A 14712-nucleotide genomic window follows, 5' to 3' on the forward strand; every position below is an offset into this window, starting at 1 on the left:
CGGGTGCGGCTCCAGCGGCCCCCGGGAGCCCCGGGGAGGAGCGCCCACTGGTTCCCCAGCCCCAGCTCCTCGCCGGCGACGGGGCGCGGCCGCCCGGCGCGCAGGGCTTGAAGAACCACGGCAACACCTGTTTCATGAACGCCGTGGTGCAGTGTCTCAGCAACACCGATCTGCTGGCCGAGTTCCTGGCGCTGGGGCGCTACCGGGCGGTGCCCGGCCGCACAGAGGTCACCGAGCAGCTGGCGGCGCTGGTGCGCGCGCTCTGGACACGCGAATACACGCCCCAACTTTCCGCCGAGTTCAAGGTAGGCAGCGCTCTGCAGCCAGCCGCCCTGCCGCTCCGCGGCCACCGTCTGCCGGTCCTCCTGGTTCCGTTTCTTGAGAAGTGTGTGCACCATCGAGAGAGGGTTTTCTAGGGGCATTAGACAACATTTACAGTTCAGCCTTCGGTCACCGCCTTTGCGGTTGGTGTGCTATGCCACCGCTGGCTTATGTTTTTTTTATTTATTATTATTAATTAATTTCCACCAGGTGTTCTGAGCGGGTGTGGGGAGAGTTGGCAGACTTCAGTGTACTCAGGAATATTGCATTTGACAAACATTTGTTGAAGTGTGGAAGGTCCGTGGGCCAGTGTTCTAAAGCTAGAGATAAGAGCTTCCCATGGGGAGGGGTGCGGGCTGGGGAATCAGACTTTGAAGGCTAAGGCCTCAGGAAGGTGATGCTTGGAGTTGAGATCTGAATGATGAGGAAGACGGCGTCAGGCCCATGCCTGGGAATAATCCAGGCAGAGGGAACAGCAGTGACACAGGCTGTGAGCCTGGAGGAGATGCATATGGGAGGCCTGGACAGAAAACTGGTGTCACTGGAGCTCAGGAGGCAGAGGAGGTGAGCAGATCATACGAAGGCCTTGGGGGCCATGGTAAAGAATTTGGATTTTACTGAGTCCAGTGGGAGCTGAGGACCTGGCCAGGTCCTGTGCTGGTTGCCGGGCGTGCAGTGGGTGTGCTGTCTTGGAGAAGGAACCGTTTCATTTCATGCATTACATCCCCTGCCATGTGTTAGCATGGATTGCGCTCATTGTCCGCAGGATCATGGTCTACTTCCTCAGGATGCTGCAGGGTGAGGAGGCTTTGTAAATCGTGTGTATCACCTCTCCCAGGGTGGAAGCTGGGTGTTTGTTTGGGGTCCCAGTTGGATGAAAGAGTTCCTGATCATTGATGCACACGGCTTGCTTCCTGCTGGAAAAGTCTTGCTGCCTGCTGAAAAACCGCAGCCCTGGGCAGAGAACTGAAGCTCCCCACAGACTAGTGATTGTTGTTCTTGGGGGAGGGGGGAACCTGTCAGTGTTCATTCCACAAGCATCACCGCTCTTGAGTTTCAGCCTGAGAAAGCAGTCTTTGCCATGTGACCTGCAAGGATGCCAACCCCCACCGCCTGCCCGCCCGCCTCCATTAGTGAACCATTGTTCTGCCGCAGCCCGTGGGTCACAGGGGTGTCATTAATGTCTCTTTTTGGCAACAGTCACTTTTTAAATATGACTGTAGTGTAATGGTAAACAGCAAGGTCTCTGGATCTTTGTGACCCTGAGTGAGTTACTCAAGGAGGAACTCGCCTTGTTCCTCCACTTTCCTCGTATGTAAAATGGGACCGACGAGAAGGATACCTAACTTATTATGACGTGGTCGTGAGTATCAGATGAGTTAGGTGCCTGGCCCCGATGAGGTGTTCACATGTGCTGTTCTATCATTAGACCAGCAGAGACCTAGAGGAGGGAGGGGGCCATCTTTGTGTAGCTTTTCTCTCATCGGATTCAGTCCCACCCAGTTACTACAGCAACAAGAGAAGCCAGAGTAGTTTCAAAAAAAAAAAACTTTCAAATTAATAATCGCCCTCCATGACTCACCAGGATTTCCTCGTTTCTCCTGCTGTCAAATCTCCAGGGCCTGAGCACTCCCAGTAAGCTTGGGGGAGGTGGGAAGGAATCGAAGAAGAATCAAGATAACGTGTTAATAGGGGACCAGCCAGGCAGCATGGTGGTTAAGGCAGCTGGATCCCATATGGCTGTCTGCACCGTTCAAGTTCCAGACCTAGTGGTTTGAACAGCATGCCGGGCACATGTGCGTGTGTTCCCAAAGTCCCAGGAGGAGAATGGAGGAGAAGGCATTGCAGCATGGCCATCCCCCGGGGGTCATTTCTCACTGTTCCTTTCTCTTTCTTCTCTCTTCAGCAAGTACATGCATCCTGTAACAGACCAACAAGGGAACATATAATCTGAGGTTTCCTGGGACTTTCGGGGTACCCTTGGAGGGAGGAGTAGAGGATTCCAGAAGTCTAGACAGACTCCTCCTATTTAACAAATAAGGAAGAATTCATTCATTCAACAAATGTTTATGCAGTATCCAGACACTAGACTGGGCGCATGAGACACCCGATGAGTGATGTGTGTAGACCCATATCCCGGGCCTGCTCCCGATTAGCCTAGAGTCGAACGGGAGAATGGATGCAGTGAAGCACTCGCACAGCTACAGGATTAGAACGGGTGACGTGCTAGAAAGGAAAGGTAGGGGGGACTAGCACTTAGCGTAATGACTATGGACTCCCACGTAGTCGACTGCAGTTCAAGTCCTGGACCTGGTGGCTTAAACTCACGCCGGGCGCGTGTGCGTGCGTGCCCAAGATCCCCAGAGGAGAATGGAGGAGAAGGGATTGCGGCGTGGCCATCCCCCCTGGGGGTGATTTCTCACTTTCTGTCTCTCTGTCTCTGTCTGTCTGATGAGCACATGTGCCCTATAGCAAAAACCTCTAAAAAAAAAAAAAAAAAAGAAAGGAAAGGAAAGGTACAGCACCCTACGACATTATGGCAGAGAATGCGATTTGATTGGGGAAGGTGGTTAGGATGGAAGCGGAGGCTTCCTTGGCAAGTAACCAACGACTGAGTTCAGGGTTGAAGGATGAGATGTTGACTGAGGATGTGGGAGGGTGGGGAAGTGCATTCCAGGCCTGGGAAATGAAAATGCCAGCGTTGGAGTGCATGGGCCGAGTGGCCCCAAGTGAGTTAATGAACGTCTCTGATGGGAATGAGAAGATGGAGAATTGGCTGGGAACAGTCACAAAAGGTTTTGTTAAGAAGTTTGGTCTTTGGACCAGCAGATGGTATAGTGACTATGCCGCTGGGCTCCTATGTAGTCAACCGTGGTTCAAGTCCTGGACCCAGTGGCTTAAACTCATGCCGGGCATGTGCGCGTGCGTGCCCAAGATCCCAAGAGGAGAATGGAGGAGAAGGGATTGTGGCGTGGCCATCTTTTTTAGGGGGTGATTTCTCACTTTCTGTCTTTCTGTCTCTGTCTGTCTTTCTGGTGTGTGCACACATCCTATAGCAAAAAATCTCTCTCTCAAAAAAAAAAAAAAAAGCTTGGTCTTTAAGGAGGGTTGTTAGCTTCAGATGAGGAAAGGAAGACCCCAAGAAGGGGCTTGCATGCTGGAGTGTTACCCAGCCCGGCCCCTGCAAACGGGATGGGTTTGCAGTGTTCCACCTTCTTGAGCTCAGAGGCCTCTCAGCCTCCCACAGACCTTATGGTCAGTCTTTGTTTTAACAGAAAATAAAAGTGTGCATTTAAAAAATCCTCTCCATGGTATTATCTATAATTCTATACTTTCGTAATAATTCAATTCAGTGGTTTTAAAAAAATGTTTACTTATAATAATTATTATTATTAAATTTACTACAGGGCACATGTGCTCACCAGAGAGGGAGAGAGAGGGAGAGTGAGAAAGTGAGAAAGCAAGCTGCCAGGTCCAGGACTCGAAATGTAGTCAGCCATGTGGAAGTCCAGCGCCTTAACCACCACGCCACCTGCCAGCCCCAGTATATGTAATATAAGAAACTGACGGCCAGTCAGTGGCGTGGAGGTTAAGGTAGCTGGATCCCATGTGGCCAACTATGCAGTTTGAGTTGTGGGCCTGGCAGCTTGAAAAATGCCAGGCATGTGTCCAAAATCCTGAAAGAAGAAAGGAGGAGAAAGGACTATGGGGTGGCCATCTCCCCTGATGGGTGTTTTCTCACTTTTTCTCTCTTTCTCCAGCTAGTGCATACACCCTCTGGCAAAAGTTAAATTAAAAAAAAAAAAAAAGGAAATTGGGAAGTACAGGCCCAACCCCAATGATGCAAGCAGTAGGGTGCTGCTGCGTGAAGCTGGGGCCATGGGTTCAGATCCAGTGTGAACCTGAACGGGCTGGGTGCTGTGGTGGCTAGGCGAGATGTGGGGTAGAGAATCACAATGGCGAGAACCTGTCCAAATACCTCTCTTTCTTCTCTTCTTGTGCTCCCTCCCTCCCTCCCTCCCTCTTTATTTAATTTTATTATTTTTAAAAATGTGTGGGATAAGCAGGTGGTGCAGTGTTAAGGTGCTGAACTCTACATGGCTGACGGTGGTTCCAGTCCCAGACCCAGCGGCTTGAAAATCATCCTGAGCATGTGTGTGTGTGTGTGTGTGTGTGTGTGTGTGTGCACGCGTGTGCTCACAATTCCAGGAGGAGATGGGATTGATGTCGTCATCCTCCTGGGGGGTGATTTCTCACTTTCCCTCTCTCATCTCTCTCCGTTGAGCTCTGCACCCTACAGCAAAAGTCTTAAAAAAAAATTTGTTATAGGTTACGTGCACTTGCCAGACAGAGAGATGGGTGTGGGGAAGGGTTGATAAAGCACCCCCTGGGGGGATGGCCACATCATAATATCTTCTCTACTGTTCTCCTCTTGGGACTTTGGGCATGCATGCACACGCGCCCAGTGTGATTTTTCAGGCCACTGGGTCTGAGACTTGAATCACGCGGTCATCCATGTGGGATGCAGCCACCCTAACCATCAGACCACTGGGTGGCCCAATACATTATGAAAACAAAACCAAAAACAACACAAAATAAAACCCCCAAATCTTGGAGCATTCCTGTCAGATACTTTATAATTGGGAAAAAAAAAACAATAAAGAACAGTGTTCCTTATTTAAAAAATTTAGAATGTCAAACTAAAAAATGAAAAAAATTGCCCATGAGCCATCCTGTTCTGTAACCATTTGTCACTATTTTGCCATATATTTTCTTGTCCCTTATTTTTCTCCCTCTAAGTGTGTATGTCGATGTATTCATGTAGCTAGGTCAATAATGTATATCATATATTTTTAAATTAAACAGATATAGTTGCACTCTTTTTACAGCGGGATCATTTATTTTCTTTTCTCATTGTATTTCCTCTTTCGTAATTTCTTAAGGCCATACATTTTCTTCCAGAGAACTTTGCTTATCTCTCATTTCCTTAGGCTAAATCCCCAAAGTGGAATGACTGTGTTTATATACAGGAATTTCTCTCTCTCTCTCTCTCTTTTTTTTTTTTTTGTGCTGTAGGGTATGTGTGCTCACTGGAGAGAGATAAGAGAGGCAGGGGAAGAGCGAAATTACTCCCCTCCCCTCGGGGAGATGGCCACCTCGGAATCCCTTCTTCTTCATTCTCCTGACTGGAATTTTGAGCACACAAGCCCTGTATGATTTTTTTTTTTTTTTTTTGGAGAGATTTTCACTGTAGGGCGTGTGCGCTCACCAGACAGACAGAGAGAGACATAGAGACAGAAAGCGAGAAATCACCCCCCAGGGGGGATGGTCACGCCGCAATCCCTTCTCCTCCATTCTCCTCTTGGGATCTTGGGCACGCACGCACACGTGCCCGGCGTGAGTTTTTTAAGCCACCGGGTCCGGGACACGAACCGCGGTCGACTACGTGGGAGTCCAGCAACATAGCCATTACGCTAACTGCTGGTTCCCAAGCCCTGTATGATTTTCAAGCCACTCATTCTGGGCCTTGAGCCATGGAGTCAACCGTATGAAATTCAGCCACCTTAACTGCCATGCCACCTGCTGGCCCCAGAGGAACATTTTTAAGGCCTTGCCTTATCTATCTTATTGAAGTTGTGAAGGATGACTTTTTTCTTTTTAATAATTATTATTTTTTAAAATAATTATGTAATTTATTTATTACTATTATTTTCACATGAATTTTGCCAGAGAAAGACAGAGAAGAAGAGTGAGAAAGCAAGCTGCCGGTCGCCAGATTCAGGACTCAAACCATGGTAGGCCAAGTGGGAATTTCAGCGCCTTAACCACCACACCACCTGCTGGCCCCAAGAATTATTTTTATTTAACTTTATTTATTTATTTTAATTTGACCAGAGAGGGACAGAGTGAGAGAGAGATGGAAAGTGAGAAAGCAAGCTGCCAGGTCTGGGACTCAAACCTTGGTCGGCCATATGGGAGTTCAGTGCCCTTAACTACCACACCACCTGCCAGCCCCATGAAATATTACTCTTTTAAAACATTTGTTTATTTAATTCCTCCGTGAGAATGACTGGGAGAGGAACAGGAATCCTCAACAGGGTCCCTACGTAGTGACCCACCTCCATTCTCATACTGGTCCATGGGCTGAGCCTGGCGTGGGCAGGGAGGTCATGGGACATGAATCCAGGACCTTTCCCATGTGGGTCCAGTTGCATCACTGTTGTACAATTACTTGGCCGCTTAAAGTTATCGCACTCTTGGCAGGCTGGCAGGTGGTGTGGTGGTTAGGGGCACTGGCCTTCCACATGGCTGGCCATGGTTCAAGTCCTGGACCTGGAGGCTTGCTTTCTCATTTTCCTCTTTCATGCTCTCTCACTGTCTCTCTTTGGTGAAATGAAATAAATAAGTAAAGGTAAATAAAATAATAAAAAAGAAAAAATATATCACATTCTTTCTGGAAAGGTTGTATGGCAATATCACCAGGCTAAGATGAAGAGGCTCAGGATAATCGTGATTACCTGGAGGGGACAGGATTTCACCCAGAAACACAACAGTCCAAGTGTAGACTGTAGGTGTAGGAAAGTGTGTTTGAGGCACCTGAGTAGCTCGTTTACCTGGAGCTTTGAAATATATAAGAGAGGAGTAGAACATTGAGATCCAACCAGAGAAGGAGTTTTGACTATTAGCTGGTGAGTGGGCGAATAAGGGCATGACATTTTCCAGTTGGGCTGTTGGAAGTTTGCTCTGCTTTATCATGACTCCAGTTGGCGGGGTTAGATCTGGAGGGCAGGGCTCCTCCTTGAGTAGGTATTGTCATCTGGGTTGGCAGTAGTTAGAACACAGCCACAGGAGAGAGACTCTGCCATAGGAAAGGGCAGAGGGACCAACAGATGGCGTAATGGTTATGTAGTCTATCGTGATTTGAGTCCCAGTGGTTTAAAACTTACACTGGGTGCATGAGCATCCGTGAACAAAATCCTTGGAGGAGAAGGGATGGTGGTACCCCCCCCACACACACCCCAGGGGGTGATTTCTCACTTTCCGTCTCTCTGGCAAGCACATACACCCTATAGCAAAAATATTAAAGAAGAAATAAAAAGCAAAGGGCAGAGACTTGGGAGCTAGAATCCAGTTAACAGCTGACTTGGCAGCTGACTGATGTGAAGCAGAGCTGAAGGGTGACACTTAGAGCAAAGGAAGAGCTGCTTTTCAGGGACGATGCTGGATTGGCCAGTCTGGCTGCTCATCCCGAAGAGAATACAGGTGTGGGGATACAGGCTCCAGGATGGCTTGCGGGTAGTACGGCCAGATAAACTACACGGATACCCAGTCGAAGGAAGAAATGAATGAATGAATTTATAAGGTCTTGGCCATAGGGTGTGCGCACTTGCTGGAGAGAGGCAGTGAGAGGGAAGGTGAGAAATCACCCTCCAGGGGGATGACCATGCTGCTATCCCTTCTCCATTTCTGCCTTGACATTTTGGCCACTTAGACACGTGCCTGGCATGATTTTCAAGCCACCGGGTCCAGGACTCAAATCGCGGTTGGCCACTTGGGAGTCCAACACCTTAACCACCATGCTACCTACTGGCCTTCCCAGTTAAATTTTAATTGTAGATAAGTAATGAATAAATTTTCACTATAAATGTATCCCCAGTATTGCATGGGACATATTTTATTCTGAAAATAGATTCATTGTTAATTTGAAGTGCAAATTAACTGGGCACCCTCTTTTTATTTCTTCCCTAAATCTGGCAGCCCTCCTTGAGGGTCAAAGGGAGAAGCCTGGGAAAGAATCCCAACTAATGTGATTGAAATAAAGACTCAGAATGGGCATTTCAATTAATTAAAGCTTGAATTTTGCTTCATCTCATCCCAAAGTTGCCTTTTATGTCCCAAGGGAAGATTAAAAGAAAAGAAGAATGAACAGAACTGAGGCTGTTTGATTTGATGGGCAGTCTTGTGCGTTGTCCTGGTCCTCAGCCTTGTACAGACTGGCCTCTTTCGGTGTGGGCGAGCAGAGACCAGGTTTGCGTGGGACGAGGCTGGAAGCTTGGCCCTGCGGTCTGAGAGTGAAGCAGGCAACCTCAGTGTGTCGTGTGCATGTGCTTGTGTGTGCCCACGTACAAGGGGACTTGTTTGCACTCAGACGCTCCTAGGCATGCATATGTGTGGCAAAGATGCTGAGGGAATGCTAAGAGTAGCTACCCTCCGGGGAGGGGCACCAGGGGATGGAGGCCAGTTAGAAGGAGGAATTTATTACTCTTCTTTTTAATCTATTGAATTCTTTTTTATTTCATTTTATTTTTTTGGTATGCGCCTATATTACCCTTTGAAATAAATGCTTATTTAAAAAGCAGAAGTATGCATATACCCAGAAAACTGACACTGTTGATATACAGCTCACCCGGAGGACACAACTAAGGAAGAGGGAATGGAAGCGTCCTGGGGGCAGGCGGTCACAGACACCCCAGAGGGTGCCTGGCCCGGGGTAGGTGCTCCAACAGACTTACCAAAGGCAGGGAGGGCTGGCTCAACCATTTCAAGACCTAACCAGAGCATGAAGTTTGTATTCTTACATTTCATCCATGTTGAAAAGACTCAGTAAAGAAACTACAAGGGGACTTTAAAAAAATCCTTGGAAAAATGGAATTAAAGTACAAGTTTATTTTGGTGCTGAAACATTTTTAAATCCATGCATAATGTTTTCGTAATGTACATTCTCAGAGCTTTTTATAAAAACTATTTATTTCATGGCCTCATGTGTGTGTGTGTGTGTGTGTGTGTGTGCGCGCGCGCGTGTGCGTGTGGGTACGTGCGTGCGCATGCGGAGGAAAACAGCAATCCCAACAGGGTCCTGTTGCCGTGATCCACTCCCAGCCTTCAATCTTTCCCAGATTATGGACAAACATGTGCCTGGCATACCCATGGAGGTGTCCAGACTTGAAATGGGAAACTTCCTTCCCATGTGGGATTGCCTCAGAGTACTTGGTTTAGTGCTGCTCCATATTGTCTGCCCACCCATCATGAACTTAATTTTTTTTGGGGGGGAAGAGAGTTATTTTTTGCTATAGCGAATTTTTTGCTATGATTTTTTTTTGCACTTGCTGGAAAGACAGAAAAAGAGAGAGAGAAAGTGAGAAATCACCCCCAGTGGAGATGGCCACTCCATAGTCCCTTCTTCATTCTCCTCCTGGGATCATGGGCCCACATGTACACACCTGGCGTTAGTTTTAAGCCACTGGGTCCAGGATTGGAACTGAAGTTGGCTATGTGGGAGTCCAGCAACGTAACCATTACGCCATCTGCTGGCCCGCTTTGTGAACTTTTTAAAGACCTCTTGTACATGCATCATATTTAAGGAAGTCCTCTTTACTGCAAGGGTGGTCATTTCCCGAGAGTTGAAGCTATAGCAATGAATGCAGTCAGCAACGGAGAGAGTAGGGTGAGAAGATGTTCTACCTGTGGGGTAAACTGAGAGTGTGGGAATAGCCCAATGGAGAGAAGACCAGTAGAACCTGGAACCCCAGCCATCAAAGGACAAGGGCTTTAGGGAGGATAGGGGGTCAAGAGCATCCAAATAAACGGACACAACCCTGTGAGTTTCCAAAGGCTAGGCCATCTATTCATAATCTTGGAAAGAAGCTGTCTTCTGCTATGCAGAGGACCCTCATGCCATTTTGAGACAGTTCCTGAGAGTGACAGGCTTCGGACAGAAGGAACACTTTTACTGCACGTCGTCTGTGTGTTGTCATCCCAGGTCAAGGCTGATTAATGACCCGTGGGTGGTCTGGGTGCTTAGAGGCTTTCCATTTCATCGTATAAAGGGCCAGGTTGACTTCTGTTTTTCTTTCTTTCCCTTCCAGAATGCCGTTTCCAAGTATGGTTCTCAGTTCCAAGGCAATTCCCAGCACGATGCCCTGGAGTTCCTGCTCTGGCTGCTAGATCGTGTGCACGAAGACTTGGAGGGTTCATCCAGAGGGCCAGTGTCTGAGAAGGTTGGTCACTCGCAAAACACCACGTTATCTTGGAGTTTCTTTATTTCCATTGAAGAGTTTCTTGATTTCTCAAAACTGCATCTTGAAATCCAGATTCTTAGATTCCTCCTTTTCTCTTTCTATTTTAGTAGCAACTCAACTGAAGAAGGCAAGTCAGCCTTCAAGCCCAAGGAGGTCTGGCTTGAAAACTGACAATTTCTTACTTTAAAAATAATCACCCCAAGGGCCAGCAGGTGGTGTGCTGGTTAAGGTGCTGGATCCCACATGGCTGACTATGTGGTTTGAATCCCAGACCCGGTGACTTGATAGACACAGTGGGCTTGTGTGTCCCAAACCCTGAGAGAAGACAGAAGGGATTATGATGTGACCATCCCTGGGAGCTTTCTCACTTTCTCTCTCTCTGCCTCCCTCTGGTGAGCGGCCATGCCCTATAGCAAAAAACTGAAGGGGGGGGGGAAAAGAAAAACTAAAAAAAAAGAAAACAAATCATATTAGTCACTTCTAAAACATACAAATGAAATAAAACAAATGATCACCACAGTGACATCTGGGAAGACCACACAAAGTTCGTGCTGGTTTCCTTGGGCTGTGGGATTATGACTGACGTTTCTTTACAGTAATTTTCTGTTTATCTTATTCAGATCCTTTTAGTTGGAAGTGGCATAAAATTAACTTAATCCAACATAAGGAAAGGGCATTTATTGATTTTATGACATGTACGTCCAAGAGTTGACTGGTTTCAGGTGCGGCTGGATCCAAGGACTTAGATGATGTTACCAGTCCTTTGAGGCTCTCTCTCTTTTTCAGTTTATTTATTTTATTTCTGGTATCACATGCACGCATGAGACAGAGAAGAACCCTTGACAGGGTCTCATCATCCCACAATCCCTTTTCCCTGACTTTCCATCTGGTCAGGATCTTGTACCCACACCTGCTCTGTGTTCAAGCTTATCAGGTAATCTTATTTTTTTTTAAGGTTTGTGCCATAGGGCACTTGCACTCACTAAAGAGAGAGAGCAAGAGGGGGGTGGGGGGAGAGACAGGCAGAAAGACACAGTGAGGAGGGAAGTGATAAGTCACCCCCCAGGGGAGATGGCCATACCACAATCCCTTCTCCATTCATTTCCTGGGATTTTGGGCACCCATGCATAATATGCCTGGTGTGAATTTCAAGTCACCAGGTCTGGGACTTGAACCACTGTAGGCCACATGAGAATCCAGTGTCGTAATCACTATACCAACTGTTGGCCCTTACCTGGGAATCTGATCAGTCAGTCAGTCATGTGGCTTCTAGCTCTGTAGTTCAGTTTGCTACTAACTACACCATAGAAACTGGACCCAACTCAATCTTCTTATCTCTTGTCTCTGGCTTCATTCTCAAACTGACTCTGCCCACATGGTAGCAAGAAGGCCTTCTGCAACGCTCATATCATCTTTCGAGGTTAGGATTCCAGAAAAAGCCCAGCAAAGAGTGCTTGTCCTAGTTTGGTTCACTTGCCCATTCCTGGCCATGTGGCCAGGAGAATGGAATATTCACATGGGTCATATGATTGTAAGGGGTCAGTGTGGGCCAATGAGAGCTTTTGCAAAATTGGAACAGGTTGCTAAGCCCAAGGAAGTAATGCTGAGCAGACAAACACATGTCCACTACATTGTGTATCCCATAAGTTTATTGTGAACGCATTTTTAAATTGGAATGATGTAGTAAACAAACAAACAAAATTACTGTCTGTTGAATGTTTGCTATATGCTGGGCATCTAACTTCATGTTTTTCTTGACTTAGTTCATAATCTGACATAGTAGGTACTCAATAAACTATTTTTTCCCCCAAATAATTATTTATTTATTTTTATTTACTATTATTATTTAATTTAACCAGAGAGAAGAGACAGAGAGGGGGGAAGTGAGAAAGCAAGCCATCAGGTCTGGGACCTGAACCATAGTTGGCCATATGGGAGTCCAGCATCTTAACTACCACACCACCTGCTGGCCCTCAATAAACTTTTATATATTTATTCTTTTAGAGAGAGATTTTTGCTATAGGGCACTTGCCAGAAAGACAGAGACAGAGAGACAGAAAGCTAGAAATCACCCCTCCAGCGGCGAAGGCCATGAAGGCCATAATCCCTTCTCCATCATTCCCCTCTCACGATTTTGGGCACACATGCACACATGCCCAACATGAGTTTTAAGCCGCCAGGTCCAGTACTTGAACCATGGTCGACGATGTAGGAGTCCAGTGATATCACCATTACCCTCTGCTGGTCTCAAACTCTTGAATGACTGAATAAATTAAACCATTACCTTGCTTTACTCTTTGTAAAGCTAACTCATGCTGTTAATGGACATCTAGGGTGAGTTGGTTGCTTAAGGTCTGTTGACTTCTTGATGGAAATAGAGTTGAACCTGGGTCTGTTTCCTCTAAAACCAGTGTGTTGTCGGAAATGTCACGTTGTGTTTTTCTATGCAAAAATGCATCATGACTTTTCTGACAACCCAGTAGATACCTTTCCTTAGTGTAAGTGGCTCATGCCTTCTTCATTTCCCACTAGGGGATAGCGAAGACCCAAGATAGGTGGCACCTCTTAAGGCTGGCTATATCAGAAAATACTCTTAGCCTGCATCCCTGCACGCACTATCCCTAGCTATACCAGGCAGCTCTTCCTACCTAGAAAGGAAGTGAAATAGTCTTCTAAATTGCCTTTCACTTTTCTTCTTCTATCCCTTGGTAGAAGGAAAAGCCATTGAGCTTAAGAGTAAGGAAGATCAGAGAGGTTATGTAACTTGCCCAAAGTCATAGCTAGTAAGTGGGAGAGCTAGAATCCAAATCTAGGGAATACAACTTGTACTAGAATTTTCTAACCTCAACACATTTGACATTTTGAGTAAGGGACTTCTCTGTTTGGGAAGGACTGTCCTCATCATTATAATGTTAGTGGCATCCCTTTACCAACTAGATGCCAATGGCACCTCCCGGTTGTGATAACTGAAATGTTTCTAGGTCTGATCAGGGTAGAGCATTGCTGGACATTGCCACTCAGCAGGTTGAGGCCACTTTGGAGGCCAGGGTTCAATTCCCACCCTAATCTAAGAAAAAAGCTTGGTGGGATGGTGTGCACCTGCAGTTGCTGCTGCTCAGGAGGCTGAGCACAGGTGAGGAGTCCAAGCTTTGGCTAGGGCTGACCACAAAACAAACCCCTCTCTGTAAGAGCAGGTTGTGGCGTGCTCCTGTGTCCCTGCTAGTTGGCGGTGTAGGCAGGTGGGACATGACGTAGCAAGACCCTGTCTTAAAAATAAAACCAGGCGGGTTCTGTGGCCTAGTAGTTAAGGGAGTTGGATCCCAAAGAGCTGACTACAAGTTTAAATCCCAGCCTGGAGGCTTGAAAAACACGTTGAGTGAATGTGTGTGGGTGCCCCAAATTCTGTCAGCATGGAGAAATGAAGGAAAAGGGATTGTAGTATGACCATATTCCATTAGGATTTCTCTCTGTCTCTCTCTCTCTGGTGAGTGCATGCCCCTTGGCATTGAAAAGAAACCAAAAAACTAAAAACCAAATAAGACTATATATATATCTATAGATATATAGTGTGTGTATACATAGGTATGTATGTATAATATATACATATATATAAATATAGCAACATACAAATATATTAACACATAAATATATATTTCACACACACACATATATGTGTGCCCCTCTGGGGCACAAAATCATCCCCTAGTTGAGAAGCCCTGTTCTCAGGACCAGCAATTGGCATAATGGCTATGTCATTGGACTCCCATGTAGTCAACTGCGGTTCGAGTCCCAGACCCAGTGGCTTAAACTCATGCTGGGCATGTGTGCGTGCGTGCCCAAGATCCTGAGAGGAGAATGGAGGAGAAGGGATTGCGGTGTGGCCATCCTCCCTGGTGTGTGTGTGTGTGTGTGTGTGTTTTCTCACTATCTCTCTGTCTCTCTCTTTGGCAAGCACACGTGCCCTATAACAGAAACCTCTCCCAAAAAAAGAGAGAAGCCCTGATTTCAAACAGTGTTCCTAATGGTAATGCACTATCCCAAACTTTAACGTGACATTGAGCTTATTTAACCTAAGATGATCTGTTAATATATCTCTTTCTTTCTTTCATAAGAGAGAGAGAAGGATAGACAGAAAAGCACCCAGTCTCACACCATCGTCCTCCCCTCAGCTTTCCCAGCCAGAATCAAGGGCACATGTGCACTCACCTGACAGGCAGAAGCTGACTTGGGAACCGAACCCAATCCTCTGTGTGTCTTCCTGCATTGCAGGGCATTGCACTACCACTGTGCCACTGTGAGTGAGCCATTTTTATTCATGAAGGTTTTTGCCATAGAGTGTGTGTGTGTGTGTGTGTGTGTGGGTGGGGTGGGT

At 46.8% G+C, this 14712-nt stretch overlaps 1 protein-coding gene across 1 annotated transcript in view; it reads left to right on the top strand.

Moving 5' to 3' along the window:
- Positions 1 to 5: 5 nt before the first annotated feature.
- Positions 6 to 14712, top strand: part of USP43 (ubiquitin specific peptidase 43) — a gene marked incomplete at its 5' end in the record, with an annotated part of 98860 nt that continues 84153 nt past the window's right edge. Inside the window, 2 exons of the mRNA XM_006156428.3 lie at positions 6 to 305; positions 10188 to 10319. Coding sequence (XP_006156490.1) covers positions 6 to 305; positions 10188 to 10319 — 432 coding nt within the window. The remainder of the gene's footprint in view (positions 306 to 10187; positions 10320 to 14712) is intronic.

This window comes from Tupaia chinensis, unplaced genomic scaffold (genome assembly GCF_000334495.1).
Source record: "Tupaia chinensis unplaced genomic scaffold, TupChi_1.0 Scaffold000493_1, whole genome shotgun sequence".
NCBI classification, from domain to species: Eukaryota; Metazoa; Chordata; class Mammalia; order Scandentia; family Tupaiidae; genus Tupaia; species Tupaia belangeri.